Source organism: Giraffa tippelskirchi, chromosome 3, assembly GCF_054371585.1.
Source record: "Giraffa tippelskirchi isolate mGirTip1 chromosome 3, T2T-mGirTip1v1.2.pri, whole genome shotgun sequence".
In the NCBI taxonomy this organism is placed as follows: Eukaryota; Metazoa; Chordata; class Mammalia; order Artiodactyla; family Giraffidae; genus Giraffa; species Giraffa tippelskirchi.
The window spans coordinates 18,321,231-18,348,756 of NC_137277.1; the positions used below are offsets into that span (position 1 = coordinate 18,321,231).

Sequence of the window (27,526 nt, forward strand, 5' to 3'; positions counted from 1 at the left end):
CAGGCACTGCGGTAGGCGCCCTGAGGGCTGGCAGGTCCCTGGCTCCAAGATGGCGGCGCCCAGCGCAGTGGCTGCTGCTACCTCCAGCGAGAGAGATGGAGGGGGCAGCGGCTTTGAATCGTGGCTAGATGGACGGTTGGAGGCGCTGGGAGTGGACCGAGCCGTTTATGGCGCCTACATCTTGGGTGTCCTGCAGGAGGAGGAGGAAGAAGAGAAGCTGGATGCTCTGCAGGGTATCCTCTCTGCTTTCCTGGTGAGAAGCCCAGACACATTCCTTTAGCCTCTTAAGCCGTTTCCTATTAGTACTTCGTATCACCTTTCCCCTACCTCGTGTCCCAGAGGATTAGCGGTCTCACCTGGAAGAGAAATACTTTTCTGAGCCCTGGGCTCCGGGGACAGGGAGCTGCTTCTCATCCAGGGTTTTGGGAGCCAGAAGGTTGCAGGTGCAGAGAGAGGAAAGGCTTTCTCTTATTTCTGAGGACAAGGCCCTCTTAGGTGCCTGTAGGTCAGCTGGGTGAGTATTCTTCCAAAGGCATTGAAATGAGTTTTCTCATAAACATCCTAACAACCAATTTCATTCCCGTCCGTTGACAGTGTTCAGAGGGGGAAATTAAGTGCTCTGGGATGTCTGTGCCCCTTAGGAGGCAGAGCCCCTGACAAAAGCCCGCAAGAAGTACCCTCTTGGTTTCCTATTTTGGAGGTAGGATTCAAAAAAGATCAGTTTAGACAGTAAAGGTCTTTTCACGACTAGGCAGAATGGAAGCAAATTTGGGCTTGATCCTTTGCTGTATTTAGAAATGCAGTAATCATTGGGGGGAGTGGGTGGAGGAATAAGAGAGATCAGAATTTTAATTAAGAGAAATAAACACGATACTTAGCCTCCTAGAAGCAGATCCAGGCTTTCAGAAATGTGTGCTTTAAACTGTGTTTAAGTAGTAAGTCACCAAGATGTCCACACTTTTCCAACCTGACCGTTTCTGCTGCCTTCATCTCTACTTTACACTTATTTGGTAAAACACTAGTGCAGCTGTCCTAGGGCCTCTTGGCAAGGGCCCCCTTTTTAATTCCAGAACCTGCTCTGGTGAGATTGACCTATAAATGGGAAAGCCTTAACACAGCTTGTGGTGCAACTCATAAGTTTGCTGGAAATACAACACAGAGGAATAAATTCTTTTCCTGAATCCTTACATTGCAGGTTGTAATTGGAAAGAATAGGAGGCAAACAAATTAAGTTACCTTAAAAAAATTTCCCACTGGGAAGTTCCTAAAGAGTCCGTGAAAAAGAAGTTCAAGTGACTTGGGTACTCATTGGCACCAGCTCCTTGACTTGTTCTTTTCATTGTATCATTACTGAGAACTGTATGTCTGCTGATAAAGGTAGACCTGAATTTTGCCTGAGACTATTAACAGTCTCTTAGTAGAAGAGTTATCTAGACCAGATTTGTTTTTTTCTTTTTTTTTTTTTTTTGCATCTCTTGTTTGCATAAACTGCAGAGACAAACTCACTGTTTAAAAATAATTGAGTCTTAAAATATATATATGTGTATATATATGCGTGTGTGTATATATATATATTTGGCTGCTCTGGGTCTTAATTGGGGCACACGGAATCTTTGATCTTCATTGCAGCATGAGGAACCTTTAGTTGAGGCTTGGGGATCATTTTAATTGTGGCATGTGAACTCTTAGTTGCAGCTTGTGGGATCTAGTTCCCTGACCAGGGACAGAACCTAAGCCCCCTGCACTGGGAGCGCAGAGTCTTAGCCACTGGACCACCAGGGAAGTTCCAAGACAAACTCACTTTTAAGGTGACTTTCCTTCCTCCCCCTGCCCAGTTCACAAACCCTACTTAATTTTCTTGTAATTTCCCCAGCCCCTTCTGTGTAGAAAATAACTTTGAAAAAAATTGGCCAGGATCAATATGGTGAGGCAGGGGTCCTGTCCACGAAACAACTTGGGAGCAACCTTATAGAGCAGCAAGGCCAATGAATATGGCAGACACCAAACATCACTTATAGTGCTACTTACTGTTAGTCAGTTGGGCTGGGTATAAAAGCTCCCAACTATTATACTGAATCCCATTCTAGGAAAAACAAAAGATAGCCAAGTTAGTCGCCATATTGGGCTAGGATTCATTACTAGGAATTTAGAAGCTTATCAGCAACAATTTGAGCTAAGACTTAAGAACAGTATATATGGTTGGGGGAAAATGACAGTAGACAGAAACTTCCTGTCATCCTCTTTATTCCTTCTCTTTGCACTTATGCTGATTGATTGATTCTTCAAATTTTTATTGATGGATTACTTTTCTGCCAGGCACTGCCCTAAGTGCTTGGGGGGGGGGTACTTCAAGGAACAACACAGACAGAAATCCCTGCCCTTGAGAGGTTATATTCCAGTAAAGAAAAACATAATCAGTAAATTATCTAGGGTATTTGAAAATGATTAGTGCTAGGAGAAAAAGAAGCATTGTAAGAGAATTGGGAGTAGAATGGCGGGTGAGCAATTTTAAGTAGGGTCATTACATTAAGTAGGATGTTACATTTTTTTCTTCCAGTTGTATTGAGATATAATTGACATACCAGCACTACATAAATTTAAGGTGTACAGTATAATGATTTGACTTACATACATCATGAAATTATTATCACAGTGAGTTTAGTGAGCAGGATATTACATTTTGTGGCAGCTGTTCATATACCAGCCTTTTTCTACAAAAAGAAACTTGCTCACAGATCTGGATTTGAATTTAACCAAGTCTGGCACCAAAGCCAGCATCCTTTTTGTCATACCATGCTAAAGAGGAAGACTGGTTGGTGTGCAGAATATGTTTGCTTATGTAAAATGGACAGAGGGATGGCTGGATAGGAGACTATCTACTCAACTTCTCTTTATTATGGATCAGTGAGTACATTGGAGAATGTACTGAATTGCGTATATTGGCCAAGGAAGATTTCATAGAGGAGCATTTTGACTCAACAAGTTTTTGCTCCAAAAGGAGAAGGACTGCCCTGAGTTGGTGGGAATCCTCTCCTTTGGAGCTTGGCAGGATGGAGTGGGTGCTCTAGCAGGTGTGGCTTTTGTGACTCACATAGGATTCCCTCTGTGTTGGGAGCCTCAGAAGAGAATCATCATCTCTATTCTGTGGGTCCCAAACCCACCCTGTGATTTCTTCCCATCACCAGCAGGGGGAGCTCTGCCCTTTGCCTAGACTTGATGAGGTTGAGAAAGTGCAAGTGAAGTCGTTCAGTGGTGTAGGACTCTTTGTGACCCCATAGACTGTAGCCTACCAGGCTCCCCTGTCCATGGAATTTTCCAAGCAAGGGTACTGGAGTGAGTTGCCATTTCCTTCTCCATTAGGTTGAGGGCTCTCAGGAAATTAATTGGTCTACTTTTTCAACTAGGAAGAAGATTCCCTCTTCAATATCTGCAAGGAGATTGTGGAACGATGGTCAGAAACTCAGAATGTTGTCACCAAAGTGAAAAAAGAAGGTAGAGTTGGAGTTTTTATGTCTAACCTCCAACCACTTTTTCTGTACAGCTGTTAAGAGTCTTTAGTTTTCCTCACTCAGTTGCGCTAAACCGGTAAACACCTGGCAGCGTATTTTAACTTTTTAACTGAAGGTTGGGTTTCTTTTCTTTTACATTTTTCCACCTCAGCTGACCATGGCTATCTTCACTGTTGTTCTTGCTTTTTTCTTTCTCTTTCCTTTTTACACTCCCCTGTGTATATTTGCTCTGCAGCTATGGGGTCAACTATATTTTCCCACCCTTTTCATATTCTCATTTCATAACACAGACTGATTGGTCTTTTTCTTTATTCAGCTAAACCCTCCATCCTTTCAACTGAAAGAGATGATCTCATTAGGATGAAAAATCAGCTACAGATAGCTCAAAACAGAAATCCAAACTTGAATAGAATCTATTCTGAGCTATTCACATGCTGGTTCTCAGTTGTGGCTGTACACTGGAATCGCTTGCTGTATGTTTAAAAGTGCCAGTGCCCAGGCCGCACCATGGGCTAATTATATAAACCTCTTTGGGGTGTGGACCCGGGCATTGTTATTTTTTCAAAAGCTCCCCCAGATCATTCTAATATGCATCCAGGCATGAGAGTCACTGCTTGACACCATTGCCTCCTTTCTTTGAGCATGGAGAAGTCAAAAGATAATTTTGTTTTTAAAATAATCTAAGTTTCACCTGGCATAATTATCAACGTGGGACAGACCAGCCTAAGTTAATGCTAGATTCCTTCTTAGGCTTCCGGTTTGAGACCTAGAGAAAGTTGCATGTTTGGAGGCTTGATTTTCTCTGGTTCTAATGCAGTACTTTTCAACTTTTTTTTTTTCCTTAAAGCAGCAGAACTTCAGTATATAATAAAAGTAAAAGCAGGGCTGCTCTGATTGAAGATGGATATGAGACTTAAAGCCTGGCCTGCATGGCCTTTCCTTGCCTTTCTCATTGGCCCCCGAGGCACCTCCTTTGCATCCCAGGACTCTCAGGAGTCAGCAGCTGCCATTGCTTTTGCTCCAAGCACTGCCTGGGTGGACTGGTGGTTTGGAAGCATGTTTCCTCTCACATACAACCTTGTTGTCCCCTCCTCCCCTCCCACCACCTCCCAGATGAGGTCCAGGCCATTGCCACCCTCATTGAGAAGCAGGCGCAGATCGTGGTGAAGCCCAGAATGGTGTCAGAAGAGGAGAAGCAGAGGAAAGCTGCCCTCCTGGCCCAGTATGCTGATGTGACAGATGAAGAGGAATATCCTTTCTGGAGTCTCGGCGCCATTCCCTGAGGCTCAAGTCAAAAGCCTTTGCTGGTTTTCACTGAACTCTGGGAAGTTGCCAATCCCCCTCTATAGCTTTATTAAAAAAAAAAAATTTATTTCTTTGGCTACATCAAGTCTTAGTTGCTGCATGTGGGATTTGTTTAGTTGCACCATTGCGAACTCTTAGTTGCAGCATGTGGGATCTAGTTCCCTGACCAGGCATTGAAGCCCAGGCCCCTGCATTGGGAACACAGAATGTTAGCCACTGGACCACCAGGGAAGTACACCCTCCACCTCCACCTCACCAGAGCTTAATATTCTCCTCTAAAATGCAGAGATTGTAGCCCTTTGCGGGCATGAGGAATGATGCTGGAATGGTTGATACTGGACTATTGCAACATATATGTTCTTCAGTGTGAAACAAATAATGCCTGAATGGACCATTTCTTATTGTGTTTTCAGAAAATAAGATCTAGCTGTGATTCTTTTTTTTTTAAATTGAAATAGTTGATTTACAATTATGATTCTTCGTATTTGTATAATACCTTTCTATGAAGTACAGTGTTATGTGTATAATACATCTTTGTAATTTTTATCACAGTTGATAAGGGAATGGAGGCAATAAGAGATGAATGAGTGATATTCCAGTGACTACATAATTAATAAAAGTGACACCAAAATAAACCTGGAATTTGAGTGAGGACTATGTAAAAAGCAAGTGTTGCTGGTAGGAACAGGTTTGGTTCCAAATCTGGATCTGAAATCTCTTTAGGGAATACTTAACTTACTGAGCCTGCTTGAATGGAGTGGCTGTTGTATCAGAAATGTTTGCTTTCTAATCACTAGGTTAGGAAAGAATTCTTAGGCTCTTTGGGGTCAACTTCTTGTTTTCTCTCACGATTTTTCTTGCTAGGTTTGGCAGAACTGGGGTTCCAATTACAAAAATCTCGTTTCCTGGGCTAGAAAAAAGTGTTTTAAGCAGTAGTTCTCTTGGAGGACTTGTTAAAACACAAATTGCTGGGCCCTGTGCCCCACAGTTTTGGATTTTGTAGATACAGAGGGGGGCCCAATGGTGTGCATTTCTCAAAAGCTCTTAGGGAGTTCTGGGAACCACACTTAGAGAACCACTGTTTCAGAGGTCATCTCGCCATCCCCTGGCTCCCAGGTAATGTGGCAGTCCACCCAGACCAGCTTCAGTTTCTTTTCAGACCCTAACAGATAAGGATCCTACAGGAGCTCTGAGCAGTCTTCCCCAAGTTGAGACTTCTAAAGGTGACTTTCCTGGATTTACCATCACATCCCTGTCAGAGTCCTTCCATGAAGCCTGCTTTTCCTTCCCATCAGCTTAATCACTGTTTTTTGATGTTGTGATGGGATGTGCTAACCTTTGTTTTACATCTGAGTTTCCTTAACCCCACTCACCGAAGCGGATGAGAAGGATGACTCGGGCGCCACCACGATGAGCATTGGTTCTGACAAATGTATCCTTCTCTGTGTCCATCTCCAGGTGTTGCTCCATAGGATCTTCTTGTGGGTCAGTTTGTATTTCACTGTCATTGCTGGGGGCTGTCTCTACCTCCAAGAACACATGTTAGGTCAACATTGTGAGCCCCAGTCCTTGGACTGCTAAATAGTCAATTTAGCAAGAATTTCCCCCCGAAGAAAATATGTTGACATGAACTGTGAAGGGGTTAGTTTAGAGAAAGGATTTCTAAGGGAAAATGAGAATCTGTACTCCTTGTGTATAGTGTTGGGTTTCCTAGCAATGTGGAAGCAATTAGAATAATATTGCAGTTTTGGTCCTTGTCCTCAAAGACCTGGGAAACTCATTGGACAGAGAATAAAAGCACTGAATACTTGAAATGAAAATATGGACAAATTGAAACATACGTGCTGTAGAAAGTCCCTACCAACAAAATCACTTATGAGAAGCTTATAGAGAAGGTGGATTTAGAAATCCACCTTCTTAAAGGTGAGGAGTAAGGTGGATTTTCTGAAAGGGAGGTTATTTTCTGAGAAAGGGGGGTTATTTCAGGGAAACTTAATTCATTTTAAAGCACTAAAGGCAGAAAAAAATTATGTGGAAAGAGTAAAAAGGAGCTTGTCTGGTAGTAACAGGTTATGTTTTAAAGTCATAAGAAATGAGGGGTAAATTTTTTGGCTACCTATTTTCTAACTGTGGTTAAAGCTATTTCTTTAGAACATGATTTTCACTTAAGCTTTAGTGGTCTAGGAAAAGAAGCAAATTGATAAAGTTTAGTAAGGTTAAACAACTTTTTAAACTCTTTTCAAGCATTTTAATAGTGCTGAGTACAGGAAAATTTTGCCAGTTACTTTAATACTCTAGTCACTAAAACTAGCCTGGATACTCCAACAATATTCTGCCAGTGAATGATATGAGTACTTATTCTAGAATGAGATTTCATTTTCATAAAATATTTACACTCAATTTAGGTAAGTCTGAATGAGATTTTTATTCTTTTTTTTTTTTTTTTTACTAATGGCAGTTGTAGGATTTTCCATTGGACTAAAGATAAACATAAAATTTGTTTGTTTGTTTGTTTTTTAAAGATGAAGGATAGATAGAGAGTATTTGAAACTTGGCTTGAATGAGGAGAGCAGGAGTTGAGACCTGTGTGACTTGGACCCTTATCCCTTAACTCACCTGTAGCTCTGTTCCGAAACACCAATGTGGAAGATGTCCTCAATGCCCGAAAACTGGAGCGAGACACGCTTCGAGATGAGTCCCAGAGGAAGAAGGAACAGGACAAGCTGCAGAGGGAGAGAGACAAACTAGCCAAGCAGGAACGCAAGGAAAAGGAAAAGAAAAGGACACAAAGAGGGGAGCGAAAGCGATAACCTTGGGTTACTCTATTTCTCCTAATGAACTTGGTCAAAGGGAGACCTGGTTATGCATTTGTGTATTTAAGAGAAATGAGAGAACATTGCCAGGTAGTTTCCCAAGGCATTTCCCCTTTTCTTTACATGGTCACAAGGAAAATCACAAACAATTCTAGCTAATTACAAAATGTGCCATGTCTCTGTGGTGTGGGTAATCAGATTATTGTAGCTGATGTCTGAACCAAAGATCTGGGATGGGGACAGCCTTTCTATTTTAATACTGAAGTCCTGTACTCCTTTTGACCACTTTAAAACGTCTTCCCTTACCTTGGATAAACAGCAGGAATATTCAGAAAGCTGACAGTTTTTGTCCTGAAGGAGCTGAATCATGACCACTCCTTCCCTGAGATGAATTATAGGAGTGTCAATTGCTTCAGAAGTATTATTCACATCTAAATAAATGGTTTTATGGCTGAAATAGGAAGCTAATGAAGAGCCCTACCCGGATCCAGACTTTTATGTTACATGGCAACAAAATAGGAAAATAAGAAAAGGTTATTTGGTGTATGTTCTGCATTTGAGATTTTTTTTAAAAGTTTCAGCCTATGATAGGAAACAAAGTTTCTTTTAGTAAGAGATATATTTTTCCTCATCTAGGCTGTGATTTTAAGAAGGATGTGTCAGTATTGAGTGCAGGGAATCATCATTAGCTAGATTCATTTTTTTATAATCATGAATCCTCGAGTGCTAGTAGAGATTTTAACCCTTATCTGCCCTAAAACATACAAGGACCTGATAATTACAGGTTTAGAGAAACTCTTAAGGGAAAACACTGAAAATCTCTGCTAACACACAGATATTTAAGAGTGTACATAGTAAGTGCTCAATAAATTTATTGAATGAATGAGTGAATGGAAAAACTACTTGGGAGAGTTGAAAGTGAGTAGGAACTCTCCTCCATTTCTACTTTTGTCACAAACCACATCTGGTTGTAAGTAGCCCTTTCTCTACTTCAGGAAGCAGACCGTCAAGAAGCCTGAAGAGAGCAATTTGTCTGTCAAGACAGAAAGTAGATACATTATACCAGGGATGGGCAAACTACTGCCAAATTTGGTCGTTTTTTTTTTGTATGGTTCCAGCTAACAATGGATTGCACATTTTTAAAGGGTTATAAAAGAAAGAACATGTGACAGAGACCTTATGTGACCTATAAAGCATAAAATATTTACTACCTGGCCCTTCAGAGAAAATGTCTGCTGACCTCTGTTTTATACCATTAACTATGAGATTAACAAAAATTTTTACCGTTCCACATAAGGTAAAAAACATGGTTAAGGAAATGATGTGTCACCTCTATACACTCCTATAGCCATGTCATTGTAAAATTTTTTTAAAAAAATAACCACCTTTTTAAAAAATAAACTATTTAAATCAGTATCTTGACTTATTCTGATTCCTTCCAGCTGCAAGTGAGTTCTGTGTGGATAGTCCCTTAGAAATGTGTTTGAATTTTACTTGTTTTGATTAGCCCAATAATCTCTTCTGCTAGTAGACCCTCTTCCTGGAATCCATAAGTTCTCTGCCTCAGTTTTCCTTTCTGTGAAGTTGGATATTAGGAGATCAGAAAGATTACCTTCTTTTTTGGACAGCAGGTTGGCTTTGAAATCTCTCAAGTACTGCTGGCATTTTAGTTTTATATGTGGCTGTGGCTACAGATGGCATGTGAGATAGCCTGTTTTAATAACCCTTATTTTGGATTTTTGGTTTGTTTTCACCTTGATCTTAGTCTCTGAAGCAGAGTCAGGTTATATCTATAGACCGCTGAAGGGTAGTAGTTTCAGTCTGTTTTAAGAGCAGTCAATTCATTCTTCCAGGACTCTGTTAGGTCACAGTTAAGTATACACCTGAACTAATGTTTAAACAGAAGAAAAGGATCAATTTATTAGGCTTTGAGTAAGGTTATCCATGTAACTCAGGTGCATAAACCTTTTATGTCTAAAATATTCAATATTGGAAAAGGCAAATTTTAAACAACTATGTTTTCTACAATATGATGGACATTTTAGGCCAAATTTGGAATTGCAGTCATTAATTCCCCAACCTTCTAAAATCTTACAGTACCAGACTATTCAAGTGAGAAAGACATTGATGTAATTCAAGGTACCTAATTTTCAACCACCTTTATAAAAAACTGCTTTTTCTATTTAAAAAAAAATTGAGTATTCCAAATTCTTTTGGATTAGAAATGATGGAAGGATCAGTTTGATCAGACTGTAAATCTTGTCATAACTTTTATAACACTTTCATAAGTTGTAATTCAGAAGTATAATACATAAGAACCATCCATCGGAGGGTATTCAATAGAAAGGGACAACCAACTAATTTGAGAGTTATCTGCAGTGTGACTTGATTAACAAAATTTCAAATAATTTTTGTGTGTTTTTTGTTAATAGTGTTTCATTTCTGACCACTGTGTGTAAAAGTTTCCCTGGAAGTTTTACTATGGTTTTCCTGGATTAGCACAAAGGCAGAAAAAAAATTTCATATTTGAAGGAGGTCAGGTTAAATCCAAGGAGATCTGAATGGTGTTGGTTTATTATCTACCAACATTATTTATATGTTAATAATGAAGTTTAAAACTTAGCACCAGTTCTTATCAGTTAAGTGAACTTTATTGGTTTTCTGACAAGTGACTCAATGTTATAAACTAATACAAACTCTTAAAAAAAACTATTTTCAACAAAGCAATTTATTTATTTTTCTTGAGAGACTAAATTCAGTACAATATTTGTTTCCATAACATCCAACATGTCTTATATCAAACTTAACCACTTTCTATGCAGTGACTGTGGTGGGATGATCTATTTTATGTGACTACCCTCAATGTAATTCATTTGGGTAGTTTTAAGGCATTTCAGTGATCAAAATGTTTCTCCCTGCAGTTACTCCTGCATTCTCAATCAGTTTCTTCCACACATCATCTAAAGAAAATTTATGTGGTGTGATTACACTCTTTTTTTTTTTTTTTTTTGATACCAGGATTTCTAAAACCAAGAAAAACACCAACATTTAAAACATTAGTGTTTCTAGTCAAGGGTAGTTCAATTAAATTTCATCGGTACATTATAGTTTAACTCATGCTAGAAATGTTAAAACCCAAGATCTTCTGAGTCACATAATACCAACATTTCATATTACTGAATAAATTACTTGGGTTCCATACAAAGATATTAAGTGATGAGAAACAGAAAAAGCCAAGCTTTCAAGAGCTCTTTTAAAAAAATTCAGAAGCAAACTAATGAACACAACTACAGAAAATATACACTAACCAATTGCAAACTAAACTAGTTAAAGATTAACCTTAAGAAAATACATTTTAGAACTTCGTGATACCCTCAAAAAGGCAGCAAACTAAGGGTATTAAAACGATAGTCATTATTTTAGTTATGTATCAAGTCTAAAAGATCCAGGTTAAGGAAATGTTTTGTTTTTTGATTCAATTAAAATACTTTAAAACTGGAAATATTTAATAATTGATAGTGTAATTAAAATTTAAATAATATACACAAATGATTTGAACAGGTTTTATATTCAGTAACTTGCATGGTTTTTACACTGGCACTTTTATCACTCATCTAGGAGAATCAGATGCACTTCCCTCCAAATACTTAGGCACTAAGATTTCAAATTTATAAATATGGTAGTATTTTAAATATTAAATTTTTACATGAATATTGGGTTCATCCTTCTTTCCTTTGTTCCCTAGGTATTATCCAGTTTTGTAAGGAAAACATTCTTATATCACAATCAAAACTTGTTTTGGTTACTAGACTGTAGTAACCCATAATTGGGTTACAGTCACTTAAGATTCATTATTTAGAATTATACTTACTAAGGCAGACCTAAATGAAACTTATCTTCTAGAAGAATTTCATATTTGCATTTCCCTGCACTGCAGAATGAGTTTCAGCAATATTTCAGCTGTTAGGAAAAATTTAAACTTGTTATCTTAGACTACCTGGGAATTCCTAGTTGCCCTAGAATAGTCAACTTCACGTTTGACTCACTTTCAACTACATCTGATTCATTCCAAATAGATTTTTAAATAGAAGTTAGACTTCATTAAGGTATTATTAACTGAAAGACAATTAATGTAATGAAATTTTCAAGTTTGACAAGTTCATTAAAATTTTTTAGCATGTCTTGATACATTTACTTATCAGCTTTTTGTTCTTCTTTCTGCTGCCATTTCCTTAATGTTTGTTTGCTTCACCTCTCTGGTTCATTGGATTGCTACTATTTAGGCTTTCATGGACTTGATCTTCACAGTTTACTATATCTTGTAAAGCCTTTTCTACATCTGTTTGGCCAGCTGTACTGGCTGTTTTTGGCAAGGTCATCTGCAGTGCACACCACAGGGTAGTACGCGCTTTCCGAGTAGCTACACACATCTCTTTAATTGCTGAAGCTAGCGCAAAAACACCTGTAAAAGAAACATTTGTGGTCAGTTCAAATTAAATACCATTTAAGTACTCCTTAACTCTTATAAAACCCAGTCTGTGCTACTAAATGATCAAACATTATTTTTTATAAAAGAAAGATGGCGATAGACTGAGCTAATCAAAGTACTTGACTTAATATTTAAAAGTGTTATACCTTAAATATAAATACTAATGTAAAAAATAGTCTTACACTTGTATTTTATTTCTGACTTGTATGACCATGACTATGCTTTGGGTAGAACACAGACTTTGAAAGAGTTATTACAGTTAAATGGGTAAAATTAGCAAAAAATATTTTCACTTTCACTTTTGGAGTAAATTATGTAGGTACCATTTAACAATTTATTCTTTAGATAAGTGTAAATGTTAGAAATCCAACCTTTTTAACTTCAGAATCTGATTTTATTAACATTCAAATCAACTCTGCCTTATCAAAAGGATATGCATTAATGTTTGTACCTCTGTCATCTTGGCATCTAGGAACTCCTTGCCTTTGCCGATTTGAAGCATTAACAATTTCATCCTTTCTACGTGACTGTACAATGTGAATGGACTCCAAGTGTCTATCAAGAGCTGTAGAGATATTGGCATGAAGAGGAGAGCTTCGAAGACGTTCCATTTTGCCCAGAAGAGTCACAACCTGAGGGAAACATTTTAAATTTTGATGAGGCATTTAACTACACTGCCCTGTCATTAACTTAAAACGAACCATCAATGAAGCAGAATAGAGATGGAATAGAGGAATAATGTTCATTCAGTAATAAGTAAATGTTTAGGCTTCCCTCATAGTTCAGTTGGTAAACAATCTGCCTGCAATGCAGGAGACACCCGTTCCATCCCTGGGTTGGGAGGATCCCCTGGAGAAAGGAAAGGCTACCCATTCCATTATTCTGACTTGGAAAATCCCATGGACTGTATGGTCCATAGGGTCGCAAAGAGTTGGATGCAACTGAGCAACTTTCACTTCACTAGCTTACTATATCCTGACACCATGCTGGGAGAAACAAAGATGGAAAGTTGGTCTTTTGTACGTATGTTAATTCTAGACGGTTTAAAAGTAGTCAGTTACTGAGAATAAGCAACAACGAAAAAGTCAAATATTCAAATATATCCATATTATTAACAGTAAGTGCAAATATAAAATCTGACATTCTTTTTGGTAAGTAAGAGAATAGCCTGCCAAAAGAGCATTATTAGGAGTTACTGTAGTTAAAAGAAAAAAATTGAGCTAAAAAGGGTTAATCAGTCTCTAGATCTGATTAATTTTGACCTCAGCAATTCCTTTCTGGGCCTTCATGTTCTCCCTTTTGGAAGTTAGAAATAATATTGGCTAGTGTTAGTTTTAAGGCGTCCATAATCCAGAAAATACTGACTTTAATTTATGCTGAAGTAACAAAATAAATCCTATAAGTGTCAAAATTGCTAAGGAAAATTAGGAGGTCTTAATCTTCTGGTGGTAGAAGAATCTTCTGGTTAATTAAGTTTAAAAAAGGGCACTATATATCTTAGATCAGTAAGAGGAGTATGTTTCATAGCTGTATATGCCTAAAGTTTCAAATTCTAAACTTGGAAGGAGTAAGGAAGGAGAACTTTTGAGTAGACAGGATTTGAACATCTAGTAAATACAGTAACTGCCTTTGGGAGCCAAATGATTTAAAACTCACATAATTCAGTGACTGGAAAGAGCAGAAAAATACCTCTCAATAAGCACCTGAATGAATGCCTCTAACCTCACACTCCTATCAAATTTCTTGGTATAAGTCCATGCCAGTTCAAGCTCATGGAGGAAACACAAGTGTACAGGTATTAAATATTTTCCTCCCAACTGTACAACCAGCCAGATTCTTGAGGGGGAAAATAAGACAACACAAGAAGAAAATACACAGTAAAAACTCCAGTGAACTACAAATTATATATTTTAAAAATAAGATAGTCATTTTGAATAACTATAAGGAAAAAATTTACACAAGTGATTTTTAATAAACTTTTAAAAGATTTTTTTCAGAATTCTATAAAACCAGAAAACTAGAAGTAGTACACATAAAAATATTTTTGCCCTTTGTATATTATTAGTCTAATGTTGCTAAATATAAACAAAATTATTTTAACAGCTACAAATATGCTAAACTAGGGTGAAGCCTAAATAAGGCTGGAAAAAGTATATTTCTTAATACTCACATTAGCAATTCTTTGATTTATTGCCTAGAAATATATTACTGAGAAAAATTTTAACTTGGAAGAGTTTAAAAAAAAAAAGATTTAATTTTATAACATTTGGCTATATCTGACCACACCACTGATAAATTCCATTGTACAAACTTACGAATTTGATTAAAAATTACAACTGATCAAGGCTGAAAGCTAGTAAAAATCAATATTTTCCCATTGAAGTATTTCATATCTGTATTTTAAAGACAGCATAGTATAGGTAAGAAACTAATGATCAATAAAATAAGACTCTGTTGTGCTGATTTTTTCTAATTCCTTAAATGGCTTTTATTCAATCATAGATGTAATCTGTTTCACTGTATGCCTTTTCCTAGGAATCATTATCAAATTTTATTTGGAAAACAGAAGGAAAACAAAAAATTATTTTGTTTAGTTATTTGGCTGCACCACGTCATAGTTGCAGCACTCGGCATATTGAATCTTCCTAGCAGCATGAGAACTCTTAGTTGCAGCATGAGGGATATAGTTCCCTGACCAGGGATGGAACCAGGATCCCCTGCATTGGGAACATGGAGTCTTAGCCACTGTAGCACAGGGAAGTCCCAGAAAACAAGTTTTTAAAAGAGGAAGGTCAGAATGAAAAAACTACCCTATTCTATTACAGTTGCTTAGAAAATTCTGAAATTACAAAGGAGATAATAGGAAAATATTTTTTAATTAACATCAAGATTCTTTACATTTGATCTGAAGTGATATACTACTTTTCCAAAATAAGGCTATTTTATAAAATTATGCATACACCTACATACTTCAGTTTCAGTTCAGTTGCTCAGTCGTGTCCGACTCTTTGCTTCAGTTTATTAGTAGTTAATACATTGCTAGATATACTTAAAGTTTGTTAAAAAACTCAAGAGAACAGGGTCAAGAAAATGAAATAAGGTAATTTCCTATTAATTTACTACCTTGTATAATATAAGCAAAGCTTTTTTGTGAAGCTAGAAAACAAATGTTTATGATTAAGAAATGGGACTTTCCCTATAAATAATATTCAAAATGGTTTTTGCTTTAAATTTTTTTCTTTCTTTTGTGGATTAGTTCCATTGCTAATCTGGATTTCTTGAAGAGGAATCTCTTAGATTACTAAACTTACTATTTTAATGACTGAGTGGGGCTAGTTTCCCTTTCCTAAATAACTAATAGTTCTAGGTCCAAACATGGGAAAGAATATACATTTCAGAGAGTTACACATAAATGTGATTTAAGAATACGTCAGAACTCTAACTTGCTGAGGCATTTAAAAATTTTATTAAACAGTTAAAAAAATCTGCTATTAGATATTTTCACAGCTTACTCTGGCTTGTTCTCTAAGTTCTTCCACAATTAACCGATCAACTCTAGATGGATTGGAGGTCAGCCTTGGAATTGGAGTATTGTTAGTACTGGATACTTTTTTCCCTGGATAATTCTTTGCAAGGGCCAATTCAGTCTGTAAAAAAATTATATAACTTTTAGATGCTAAATTTTCTAAATATGATTCAATCATGAATAATATTTCTTATAGGCCTAAAAATAAAATTGGAAATTACTCCTTTAGATAAAAATTCTGTTTTGGTATCAAAAGGCAATAAATACAGACCACAGTACCATGTACTCTTCTGTCACACTTATTGCATAAAATACCTTAACACTCCAATAGTTTAATACTTAGAAAATTCAAATAAATAAACTTTCAACGCATTAAGGAAAAAGTCTACCTAACAGGCAAAATAAACCTTAAAATTTTTTAAGCCCCAAGCATTTTTAGTCTCTAAGTCACCTAATTAATTCTGTATAGTCATGGACTTAACAAATACTACACATTATCGAAGAATTCAACTTAAAAATAAGTACTCTTTCTTAAACTACACTAGGGTAAACAAAATGAAAATAGGCAAAGGGGATATGGATATAAGTTATGCTTAAATGGATAGTTTTGTATTACCTTTTTTCTCTCCTTTTCAAATGCTCTCCATTGTTCATAACACTCTTCTAGACGAATATGAAGTTCACTGGCTGGTCCACTGCGGGTTTTAATTGGTCTTTGAAATCCAAAAGTTGGCACGAAACCAGAAAAGGAATTATCACCATACATCATATCATTAAAATATGGGTATAAATGGCTTAAGTCATCATAAGAAAACAAATCATACGAATCCAACAGTGGAACAACTGAATAGCCAAATGGATGAGTGGATCTTAGCGGAAACCCACTTGAACCAAGTTGTTGAAAACTCTGATTATGCCTCAAATCTCCCATCATATAATTATTAGAAAAGCATGACGCCTGTGTGCGATTCACACGGCTATTAATATTGTCTCCACTTCCCTGTCTGTGGCTATTAAAATGACCCTGTGACTCCAACAGATCTTGATACGTATTTTGAGATAAGCCATCTAAATGCTTTGGCCCTTCCTCAGGATCATAATGTCCACTTTGGGGCTTAGCTTGAAAATTATGTTTGTTTACATTTTCAATGATCCCATACTGCTGAGCTGAATAGTTATCACAAAATCCTTTTGGCTGCTTTATTTTTTTATCGGTAACAGATTCAAAGAGATTTTCTTCTCCAGTCTTTGTCAGTCCTTCCATGTGATTGACAGATTGGATTCTTTCTGCACCACTGTAACCAAAATCAAAACTAGAAAATGCTGAAGGGTTTTCTTGGCAATACTTCTGAAATAAATTGCTATTTGGGGTTAAATTCGTAGATGATAGTTGGGGGAAATCTGAAGAATGGTTAGAACCTTTTGAAGCTGCACTTAAATGAGAATTTAATTTCATGAAGTTACCTTGATTTCGATAAAGAATAGGAGTGTTATTTTTTGTTTGGACATTCATCCATGTTGGTCTGTTTAAGGTGATACCTCCTGAAGATGTTGCTGAATTTGCTAGTAAATTCACTGATTTAAAATACTCAGAACTTGGGGGGTCAGGTTTAGTAAACTGTTGTTTTTCTGTGACATTAGCAAAATCATTATTAGCTGGACAAGTTGTATGAGGTTTTAGTCCATATTCTGATTTTAAGCCAAAATCAGCAGTAAATGCTGCTTCCTTTCCAAACTGTTTTTCTGTCAGATGTGGTGTAGTTTTTGGAAATGTGAAATTCTGCTGGTCAGGTATTATCTCCTCCATTTTTTTCTGATTTGCTGGTTTTACCTGAAATAACTTTGTGTAGGTGTCTGCTTCTACAGTTGGTGTTTCAGGTGTGGCACTAGCTAATTTTTTACTATCTTGGACACTAAAATTCGAACACTTACTCAGCTTAGCCTTATTAGGATGAGCATATTCTGGGTATCTACAATAATCTGGATTTTCACTGTACCTATTAAATTGGGAAAGAAATACCTCTGCCCTCTTTTGCTGTAATGGTGCTTCAAGACCTTTAGCACATATTTTCTCTCTTCCGTAAGAGTAAGTATCAACTCCTGATTCTTTCATGATGTCAGACAGACCAGTTTGTGGTGTAAAACAATTTTTGATAAATGGATATTCTTGAAATGCTGTCTTAGCTGTATCATTTGTCTGAATATTGTAACAGTTAGAATGATCACTTCGTGAGGGGTACATCCATTGTTCTTCAAGGTCTAAACCAGTAAATCCATGATAAAGTTCATCTATGTTTTGTTGTGGTATGAGATTACTGTTATGTAGGTACTGCTTTTCCACTGCTGACACAGATTCACCAGTATAAAAAGCTTGCTGAGAGATGGCTGTATCTGCTGGCCTTTTGCTTTCTGTTAAGAGGTCATGGTGATCTGCAAATCTGCTTGTGTTCATTGGCCAAACTGACTTTAAATTGGAGGAGCAGGTCCTAGAACAAGCAAATATATTTAATTACAACTTAGATTTTAAAAGTCTTTATTTCCTTAGTGGAGAAGGGAGGAAAGGCTTTCAAAACATTTATATTGCCACATTTCACCATTCTCTAATCCTTTCCAACTTTGCCTTATAAGCTGCCATTACATCCAAATAACTTTCTGCCACTTAAAATGTGCTATATGCTGCATAAATATGCATTTTAGTCGTAATATGTCTTCAGTATACTTTTTGAGGAGACATAAACTAAAGCCTGAGGCTGGTGATTCCATGGTCTTACATGAACTGTTCACATATACTAAGTAGAAACCAGATAAGTTTTTTCTTATGTTATTATATAAGATTAATACAAAAGTGTTGTTGACCACAATTTTTTTAATTAAAAAAGATGTACTCTCATTGAAATGAAAACATTTTCATTGGTTAGATGTATGCTACATATTTCTCTATTTATGAAATAGGGAATCTGGATAATATGGCTTCTACACCCAAGTAAAACAATTAAAGCATACTTTAAAAGTTTTTACTAAATGAATAAAATCCATACATATTTCTACACAAAATCAACGATAGTTTTATTTTTGGAGGTATAAGTATAAAAGTCGTTGGAATTTATACTCTTTAAGCCAAATTTTATCTCATGAACTCAAGGGAAATAGCTTTCAGTTATGGAAGAATGATTTTTCAAATGAAAATTCTTAATAGCAAATTAAACTTTCAATTGTATGGCAAGCACCTCAGGAAAATCAAGGCTCCTAGAAACAAATATCTGAATTACGATGTCAAATGTCAGATGATCCTCTATTAAGTAAAAATAAAAGTTAATGATCTAGTACCTTGGAATTTAAAAGTTTATTACACACTATATAGGGTATGTAATATACTAACCCCTCAGCAAAGTATGGCTGTGATTTATCTTGTTCTTCCAAAATGTTAGACACAAGTCCATGTAAGTCTGTTTCACTACCGTAGTCATTTCTTTCTGTTTGAATCCTAAAAATCAACAAGTATCACATGTAAATTCTTCTGCTCATATTGAAACATAATATACTGATTTCTTTTTCCAGACTTATTCTGACTTATTTTTCTATAAAATATTTGGGTTAACTCTATACCTTCATTTCAACTAAAGAGGGAATAGGAACTCAAGAATATTTTCCACTTTAGCATAGTGTTTATCCTGCAAAAATATTTCTCCTTCATTCCAAATCTTATGTCTAGTTCCCAATGAACGCTTACCTCTTATTTCTCCAAAACACATACTATTCATTTTAGGTGACCAAGATATAAATCTCTAATCTATGACGTTATAGACATGATTGGTACCATGGCTGCTTCTGAAAGCATGTCTAGTCCTATTATACATCATTATATCAACACTTGCTAAGTTTTTTCATTTGTGATTTGAAAATCATAAGAACCTGCTCCTCTATTTTTGTGACTCTTATACTAAAAGTTGGATTAAAAAGTACAGTGATATGGTCATCCTAAATATCACAAGAATGCAGCAGCTGTCCCTTAAATGTAAAAGATTTGGGGGCTATCCCTAAGTCTTTGTCAAAGAAGTGACTGGTGCTCCATGTAGATGAAATCCTACCTAGTGACCAACACTATCTAAACAATACAAAATGTAAAAAACAACAAGATGGAATATACTGGTCCCTTTTTACCTCTTATGGATTTTAGGTAATTTGTTCCTAGAAGTTATATGTTGTTTTTAAATTGTAACTTCTTGTTTTCTAATATTTTATGTCTAACATTTCATAGTGTTAGGACATTTTAGAAATAAAAATACCTTATACTTGCATAACATTCAAATATTTCCTTGATCATTACATAGGAGAGATAGGTATTAGTAATCATTAAACTGAATAAATGATCATGATATTAAAAAACTTGAATTTTGCAAAGGTTTATCATTTGCCATGCTTTACTATATACTTGTTGAATAAATGGTCTACCTACAAGTCTAATACTTTTCCCACTACATCTTGTTATTTCAAAAAGATTCGATATCAACTTTTTGTATAATAATATGTTAGTATACATCTAGAAAAATATTCAATGTAATATATACCAAACTGTTAATAGTTGTTACTAGGAGGTGGAAAGGCAGGGTAAAGGTAAACTTTTGCTTGCCTTTACGTATTTCTGTAAAGTCTGAAGTTTTTCAATGAACATGTATTAACTAAAAAAATACTTTTTTGTGTGGAGTTATATATTATATAGTCTACCTAATAAAATCTATTTTAGAGAACTTAAAACTAATTTCTAAATTTTTAACAATTATTTAATTACTAGATTTTAAAAATAATTATTTCCTGGTAAACTAAAGACACATCAGTCTCTTTTAACTGCTCCCTTATTATAATTAACATAAAGGTAGTGTCACTCCCTTAAGCTTCTCTTTGCAAAAAGCTCTCATATTTCATACTTCTTCCTTTAGACCTTACCTTGCAGTACCAGGCACTTCCAGTGCCTGGCAAGTTATCATAATTATCACCATTACTGTAAGATCTATAAAGGCAGGGATAATATTTGCCATGTTAATTCTAATATCCCCAATAGGAGAGAATCTGACACACAGTTAGCCCTCATTATTAGTGGAACTGAATAGAAAATAAGTGTCTTACATTTGATAAAATCCTGTTTGTTGCATACTTGTAAGGGAAGAATTACTGAAAATTTAGAACTGGATTAAAAAACAGATTGAATAATTTTAACTCCTTTATATGGTATCTTTAGAAAGAAGAACTTAAGATGTACTCACTTAGGGTTGCTTCTAATTAATGAAAGAAAGTAGCAAAAAAAATTATAGGCCCATAACTTTTAAGATTTCCTAGAAGTTTGATAAATAAAATTACAATGTCATAATATAAAAATACTGATATAGGGAACAAAGAGCTAATACAACTAGGTTCCCACGTAATCAAACTTAAGAACACTTTGTTTAGCCTGAGAAATCTAATTTATTAATTTACCTGTTCTTTACATTGATCTGAGAATTAGAGGGCTGTTTAATATCATCTCCATATGTAGACCATGGTGCATAGAAAAGTGAAGAATCTACAGAACTTGCATATTCTGTTGATGAAGAAAGTGGAGCATAGGTCTGCCTTAGGTCAACACTCTCTTCATTCTGAAATTTTAAAGACATGTTTGTATATCAGATACAATCAAAACTACATTTATTACAGAATATTAGTGAAATAATAAGAAATTTGAGGAAATAACATGTGTAAAAGTTGAGAGACAAATCTAGATTTAGCCACTTAAGCTTTAACAGTAAGAGTTGGCAATTTTTTTCTCTAAAGAGTCAGATAATAAATATTTTACGGTTTCCTGTGTTAAGGTCTCTGTTGAAACTCCTAGCACCAAAGCAACTATAGACAATGTGTAAATTAGAGGCTGTGGCTATTCCAATAAAATTTTGTTTACAAAAACAGCCACTCAGCAGATTTGGCCCCTGTCCAATAGCTGTTGCTTATCCCTGAGATAGGACACGAACACCTACAATTATTGCTTTTAATTTTTTGAACAGATGAGCACTATGTGGACCATAGCTGTGTTATTTTAGTATTATTTTTAATAAATCGTTTACAAAATTCAGTCTTAATGCCCCCAATCTGTGAAAAAAAAAGTGAATGTACATTTACATTGAATTTTCAAAGAAATTCCACACATTATTGTATTCAGTCACCTTATGTCATGAATATTCTCTGTATTTTAAAAATGAGGAAATGGGTGTTTTATAATGGGTTTAAAAATGAGGCTACAAATTATTGAGCTAACAGGTGACAAAACTAAAACCCAAACTCAAGGCTGTCTTACTCCTACACTGCTGCTGCTGCTAAGTCGCTTCAGTCGTGTCCGACTCTGTGCGACCCCGTAGACGGCAGCCCACCAGGCTCTGCCATCCCTGGGGTTCTCCAGGCAAGAATACTGGAATGGGTTGCCATTTCCTTCTCCAGTGCATGAAAGTGAAAAGTGAAAGTGAAGTCGCTCAGTCGTGTCCGACTCTTAGCGACCCCATGGACTGTAGCCTACCAGGCTCCTGCGTCCATGGGGTTTTCCAGGCAAGAGTACTGGAGTGGGGTACCATTGCCTTCTCCGACTCCTACACTAGGGCCTTTTAAAACAGTATCTTTAATTTTCAGCTTAGTTTATTTTCAAGAGGAAGTATAAAAATGAGACAATACATAAAATATTTTATCTTAAGAAATTTAAAGATATTATAGTTAGAAGAAAAAACAAGTTCATTGTTCTTTATACTTCTATAATGAATTTTGAGTAAGTAAGGTAAAAGGTTTGAGTTTTAAGATTTTAATGAATTATTTGAAGTCCTGTCTCCTTCCAAAAAAGGAGTTGAAGTACAATGAAAATACTGCACCTCAAATTTTAAGTACTTAAAATAGTCTGAAAATATAGATTCACAATTTTTAACTCTCCAAATAAGGAACTACTAAAACCTGAGAAGTAATAGCTATAAATATCCAGACACAGTAGAAAGGGTATTTTCTTATAAATATAGAAGGTATATAATCCTGGTTAAAAATATTTTCTAATTGTTTTTATTCTCAATCAAAATTGATGTGAAAAGAGATAAAACATGTTTAGATCAAAACATTCCTAAATTTTTGTTTTTCATGGACATGATAACTGAAAAATAACCTTTTAAACATTCACTGAGTTTATACCAATAATATATGAAAATTGATACCATCTAATCACAAGCCTTCACAAATCTCAAACATATTATAGCCATTTGGTTAAATTCTAGTTATGAATATTATTTGAAACCTACATATTATAATTTTCTTGTTTATAGCTTATTATTTTGTTGACTATTCTGAAGTTGGAGAAACTGAGGCACAGAAGAGATTTTGCTAAAAATGCCACTAAAAACTGTCTTTCCAAAATTTCTGTTAGTTAGCAGTAACTTTTACAAAGGCTGTTATGGTTAAAACCTTTCATAATTTTATTCCTTCAATTCTGAAGTTTTTATGACAGGCCCAACCTAACTCTCTTTTAGGTGTGAAGTATCCAAAGTGATACAAATAATTTTTCATCTTTTTGAAAGAGTTGCTTAAACAAAATGAGCATTTTCAGATTATATAATATCAAATGAGGTAAACAGTATTTGAAACAAAATATATTGAAAAAGTATTATTTCAAATATACTTTATATTTTAAAGATTTGAGTATTAGAAAAATTAAATCCTTTTAAAAGATTGATTTAATTTTAATGTTCTAGGATTAAACAAGCAACTAAAGTAATGTGGTGGCTATCTAGATCCTTTTCAGTCAAAACATTTCTGGAAGTTAAATATGTGAATGCTTAGGGTTGGTACACTAATTAGTCTAGATAATTGCAAAATGTCTCACTTTATTATTGCTATGCTTAATCAACTGAAATTAAATCCAAGTAAATTTTAGTAGTCAAGTAAATGGCAACCCCCTCCAGTACTCTTGCCTGGAAAATCCCATGGTCGGAGGAGCCTGGTAGGCTACAGTCCATGGGGTCTCGAAGAGTCGGATACGACTGAGCAACTTCACTTTCTCTTTTCACTTTCACGCTTTGGAGAAGGCAATGGCAACCCACTCCAGTGTTCTTGCCTGGAGAATCCCAGGGACGGGGGAGTCTGGTGGGCTGCCGTCTATGGGGTCGCACAGAGTCGGACACGACTGAAGCGACTTAGCAGCAGCAGCAAACATTATAGAGAGCAGTGGAATTCTGGTCTTGGGAGTGAAAAGACCTGGAGTCAACTTACAGCACAAGTCAAATTCTTTGGGCCTCAGTTTCTCTATATGTACAATGGGTACAATACTATACAAGGCTGTCGTGTGAATTAAATAAAATTATTTATTTCAGAACACAGTTATAATTCAAAATATAACAATATCAACAGCGATGTGCTGGTTAAATAATTTCAAATGAAAATGACATATTATCCTAAGCTAATTTAACACAATTAACAAAACTAAATGTTTTAGGTGAGGTAAAAGGTACCACATCATCTAAGACATTGTTAGAGCCAGAGAATAAAAAAGTATAGAAAAATTTCCCCTTTAAATGATCAAACGTATGTTTGCACCGACTTCCAATAAATGCTGGAAGGGAAAATTATCTTACGGTCTAAGCAAATACGGATTTTCTTACATTTCTGGCATCGTGTCACGCTGAGGACAAGGCAAAAGCAAGAATCAATGAAAAATCTTATTCCTTAACTTGCTTTCAAAACCAGTGTGTATTCTACAAACTCTGTATTTAATATTGTCTGGTCCTAAACGTGGAGCAATTTAAACGCCAATGTGAATGGGCTGGGGGCTGGGGGTAGGGTCGGATTTGAAGGAGAATAAACCCTCTAACAAAGGGCAGAGCGGAGAAACGGACCTGCGATTTGTAGCAATCATAGAAGGAAGGGGAGCCCGTCAGCATCACGCTGTTGAAGACATCTGTTAGTCGACTGCTGGCGTCCGCACTGAGGTTCCAGCAGCGATTCGCACCTCCACGGAACGCGACTTTCGGCTGCACGAAACGGGGATAGGAAACAGGAGACAAACGTCACGCAGGGTAGAGCCAGACCGATACTGCCGGACGACGGCTTCTACGGTTCTACGTCGGCTGTGCGCCTAGCTCCACCCGGAATCCGTTCCCAGAACACTCATTTGGGGGCCCCGCGCTTCCGCCCCCGCGGTTCCCTCTCCTTTTTCCGCCCGGACCCCGAGGCGCGCCTGACAGGCCCTCCCTGCTGGCCTCCGCCTCAGCGCCGCCGCGGCTCGACGTTGGGGAGGCAGCGGCAGCCTGCGCGTCGCGGCCAGTCTCACCTGCTCCTCCCCGCCGCCAGTTCTGTCAGCCCGCGGCGCGTCCCCAGGCCCCGACCCCACCGGCCGCCGAGCCCCAGGCTCACCCCCGCGGCGCAGCCCGGGCGCCCCGTCGGGGCTCCTCGCCGGCGACCCGGCCTCTCCCGCCCGGCCGCTTCAGAGACCCGCGTCCGGGGACGCGCCCGCTCTGTCTCTCCTCACGGTCGCCATCCTCCTAGCCCGGCCGCCACCCAGACCCCGACAGTCCCCGCAAGTTACCTCAAGTCCCTCCCTCAGGCCTGGGGGGTGAGGGGGCGGGTGGGGGTCTCCGCAGCTCACCTCCATGGGCCTCCCAGCCCCTCCTGGACTAGGCACAGCGCCTGGGGTACGGGGATGGGGGGGGCGTCGAGGCCCAGCTCCCTCACCCTCAACCCGCACCCCGCCGCTGCTGCCTCCGCCCCGGGCGCTGCCTGGAGCCGGTCTGTGGGTGCGGGGGCAGGAGCTGGGAGGGAGAGGCTGATGAGAGGCCGTTACATTGCCCACCAGGGGCTCGCGACCCGGCACGGGCCCGCCCTGCCCCCTCCTGGGAGGCCCGTCTCCCGCTTCGCACCCCTCATTGGCCCGCTGCCCGGCCAATGGGCGGCGGCCTCCGAGGCCTGTTACCCACTAGAGACAAGGCCAAAAACCAGCCGTTAAGGCGACCTCGCTCTCTCTGCGTTTCTGAGCCTTTCCCGCTCAAAGTGAACGTGTTCGGGATTGGCCCAGTCCGTCAAGCACCCGCCTGATGATTGGCTAGTAGAGCAGCTGAGGGGTGGGGCGTGGAAGGAGGATTAGGAGCTCGGGCCTACCAGGTGGGAGAAGTGATGGAAGTGGTCAGGAAGGTTTGAGAAGTCGCTCAGCAACCGGCGGATAATCCTAAACTTACTGGCTGTTCACCTTGCTCCAACATTTCATTTTGCCCCTGGTCCTGCCCCTAACTCCCAGAATCCTTTGGAGCTGCCTCAGAGAATGATAGACCTGGGCTAGCTTACGGAGCGTGAGGAACCCGTTAAGGAGTTGGGGGTTGTTGGGAAAGTCCCTTCTGAGAAGGAAGAGAGCTGTTCTTTGACCTAGGCCCCACGCTTCGGTGGGGGTGAAGGCATTTTGGTGCTTATGGAACCCCTGAATAACTTTCACTCTGACCTGTACCAAATAGGCCATTCACATAGATGGTCCCATTTGAGGGTGGGATATCTCAAGATTTTGTCCCCAGAAAATGCTAAACAATTTTGTGTGCATTGAAATATTGAAGACGATCAAAGTAAGCACAGTTACCACCTTTAGGTAATGTATATTTAAAATCAAAATTTGAGAAGCAATCAATAAAGTGGAAGGTGTTTTTTTTTTAACTCAAGCATAAATGGAAATAGGATAGGGGAAGATGTCTTTTTGGCCCTTATTGCCCTGATGGTTATTTTGGATCCCAACTCAGCTTTGAGTTAAGAAAGCTTGTTAGTTGACCTGGATGTACCAATTCATTATATTTATTTCCCTACCTCACCCTTAAAGTTGCTAACCTGGAGTTTACTCCCTCCTTACATTTAGAGCATACTGTTTTGTCTCTCTCCCATAACACCCAGAATGATTTTGAAAAACTGAATCCTCTTATGTATCTTTTTTATTATAAGATATACATAAGATTTGCCATTTTGAGCACCTTCGAATGTATAAGTCAATGACATTATACTCAGTGTTATGCAACCATCACCACTATCCATATCCGGAAATATTTCATTATCCCAAACAGAAATTTTGTACCTAATAAAATAAATAACTCCCATTTCCCCTTCCTTCCACTCTCTGAGAACCTCTATTCTACTTTGTGTTACTGTGAACTCACATATTCTAGGTACTTCATATAAGTGGAATCATACAATATTGGTCCTTTCGTGACTCATTTCATTAGCATAATGTCAAGATTCATGTTGTGCATGTAAGAACTTCACTCCATTTTATGGCTGAATAATACTAATCAGTTGATGGACACTTGGCTTGTGTTCACCTTTTCTTTGTAATGAAGAATGCTGTAATGAGCATTAGTGTACAAATGCCTATTTGATTTCCTTTTTCAATTCTTTTGGATATATGTTTAAGAGTGGAATTGCTGTCATATGGTAATTCTGTTCAACATTTTCCACACCAAACTATCCTGCTGAAGCTGCACCATTTTGCATCCCCACAGCAATATACCAGGGTTCCAGTTTATTCACATCCTTGCCAACAGTTATTTTTCTTTCCTTTGTTTTTTTAATAGCCTTTCAAGAAGTTGTGATGTGATATATCACTGTGGTTTTGATTTTCATTTCCCTTATGACTAATGATGTTAAGCATCTTTTCATGTGCTTATTGACCATTTGTGTATGTTCTTTGGAGAAATATTTATTTAAATCCTTTGCTCATTTTTTTGAGATTGTATTGTCTTGTTTAGTATTGATATGGTTTGTTTTGGAAATGAAGGCTACAGGAAAATGGAACTCAATTCAACCCCATTGAACTCAAGTGAATACATTAGAAAAGGGATCATTTTGGTTATGGAGTAAAAACAAGTAT

General features: G+C 37.5%; 2 protein-coding genes across 8 annotated transcripts; one reads left to right on the forward strand and one right to left on the reverse strand.

Moving 5' to 3' along the window:
• Positions 1-32: 32 nt before the first annotated feature.
• CCDC43 (coiled-coil domain containing 43) lies at positions 33-7,805 on the forward strand. Of its 4 annotated transcripts, none has more exons than XM_081577158.1 (5): positions 33-253; positions 3,405-3,492; positions 4,623-4,758; positions 6,179-6,246; positions 7,437-7,805. In XM_081577158.1, the coding sequence occupies exons 1-5, from the start codon at positions 50-52 to the stop codon at positions 7,622-7,624; spliced, it is 684 nt and encodes a 227-aa protein (XP_081433284.1). In that variant the 5' UTR covers positions 33-49; the 3' UTR covers positions 7,625-7,805. The 4 variants fall into 4 exon arrangements, with proteins under 4 accessions (XP_081433284.1, XP_081433286.1, XP_081433285.1 ...); XM_081577160.1 differs by having other exon boundaries at positions 6,188-6,299; XM_081577159.1 differs by having other exon boundaries at positions 6,188-6,246; positions 7,437-7,667.
• Positions 7,806-10,339: 2,534 nt separating this feature from the next.
• On the reverse strand, positions 10,340-25,527 carry MEIOC (meiosis specific with coiled-coil domain). Of its 4 annotated transcripts, none has more exons than XM_081577155.1 (8): positions 25,277-25,527; positions 24,528-24,662; positions 21,115-21,272; positions 19,022-19,126; positions 16,259-18,128; positions 15,629-15,763; positions 12,568-12,748; positions 10,340-12,089 (listed from the first exon to the last, which is right to left on the reverse strand). In XM_081577155.1, exons 1-8 carry the CDS (start codon positions 25,280-25,282, stop codon positions 11,860-11,862), a joined length of 2,820 nt encoding a protein of 939 aa, XP_081433281.1. In that variant the 5' UTR covers positions 25,283-25,527; the 3' UTR covers positions 10,340-11,859. The 4 variants fall into 4 exon arrangements, with proteins under 4 accessions (XP_081433281.1, XP_081433283.1, XP_081433280.1 ...); XM_081577157.1 differs by having other exon boundaries at positions 19,018-19,126; XM_081577154.1 differs by having other exon boundaries at positions 25,217-25,527.
• Positions 25,528-27,526: the final 1,999 nt, after the last annotated feature.

Bases quoted from the DNA above. Each gene is read 5' to 3' on its own strand.
- CCDC43 (XM_081577158.1), top strand. From the start codon at position 50: ATGGCGGCGCCCAGCGCAGTGGCTGCTGCTACCTCCAGCGAGAGAGAT. The intron at 254-3,404 runs GTGAGAAGCCCA...TTTTTCAACTAG, and splicing joins GTATCCTCTCTGCTTTCCTG to GAAGAAGATTCCCTCTTCAA. The intron at 6,247-7,436 runs GTATCCTTCTCT...ACTCACCTGTAG, and splicing joins GAGCATTGGTTCTGACAAAT to CTCTGTTCCGAAACACCAAT.
- MEIOC (XM_081577154.1), bottom strand. From the start codon at position 25,282: ATGGAGGTGAGCTGCGGAGACCCCCACCCGCCCCCTCACCCCCCAGGC. The intron at 21,273-24,527 runs GTCCGTTTCTCC...TTAAAATTTCAG, and splicing joins ATGATTGCTACAAATCGCAG to AATGAAGAGAGTGTTGACCT. The intron at 12,749-15,628 runs GTAAGCTGTGAA...TGTTTCCCTCAG, and splicing joins AACTTAGAGAACAAGCCAGA to GTTGTGACTCTTCTGGGCAA.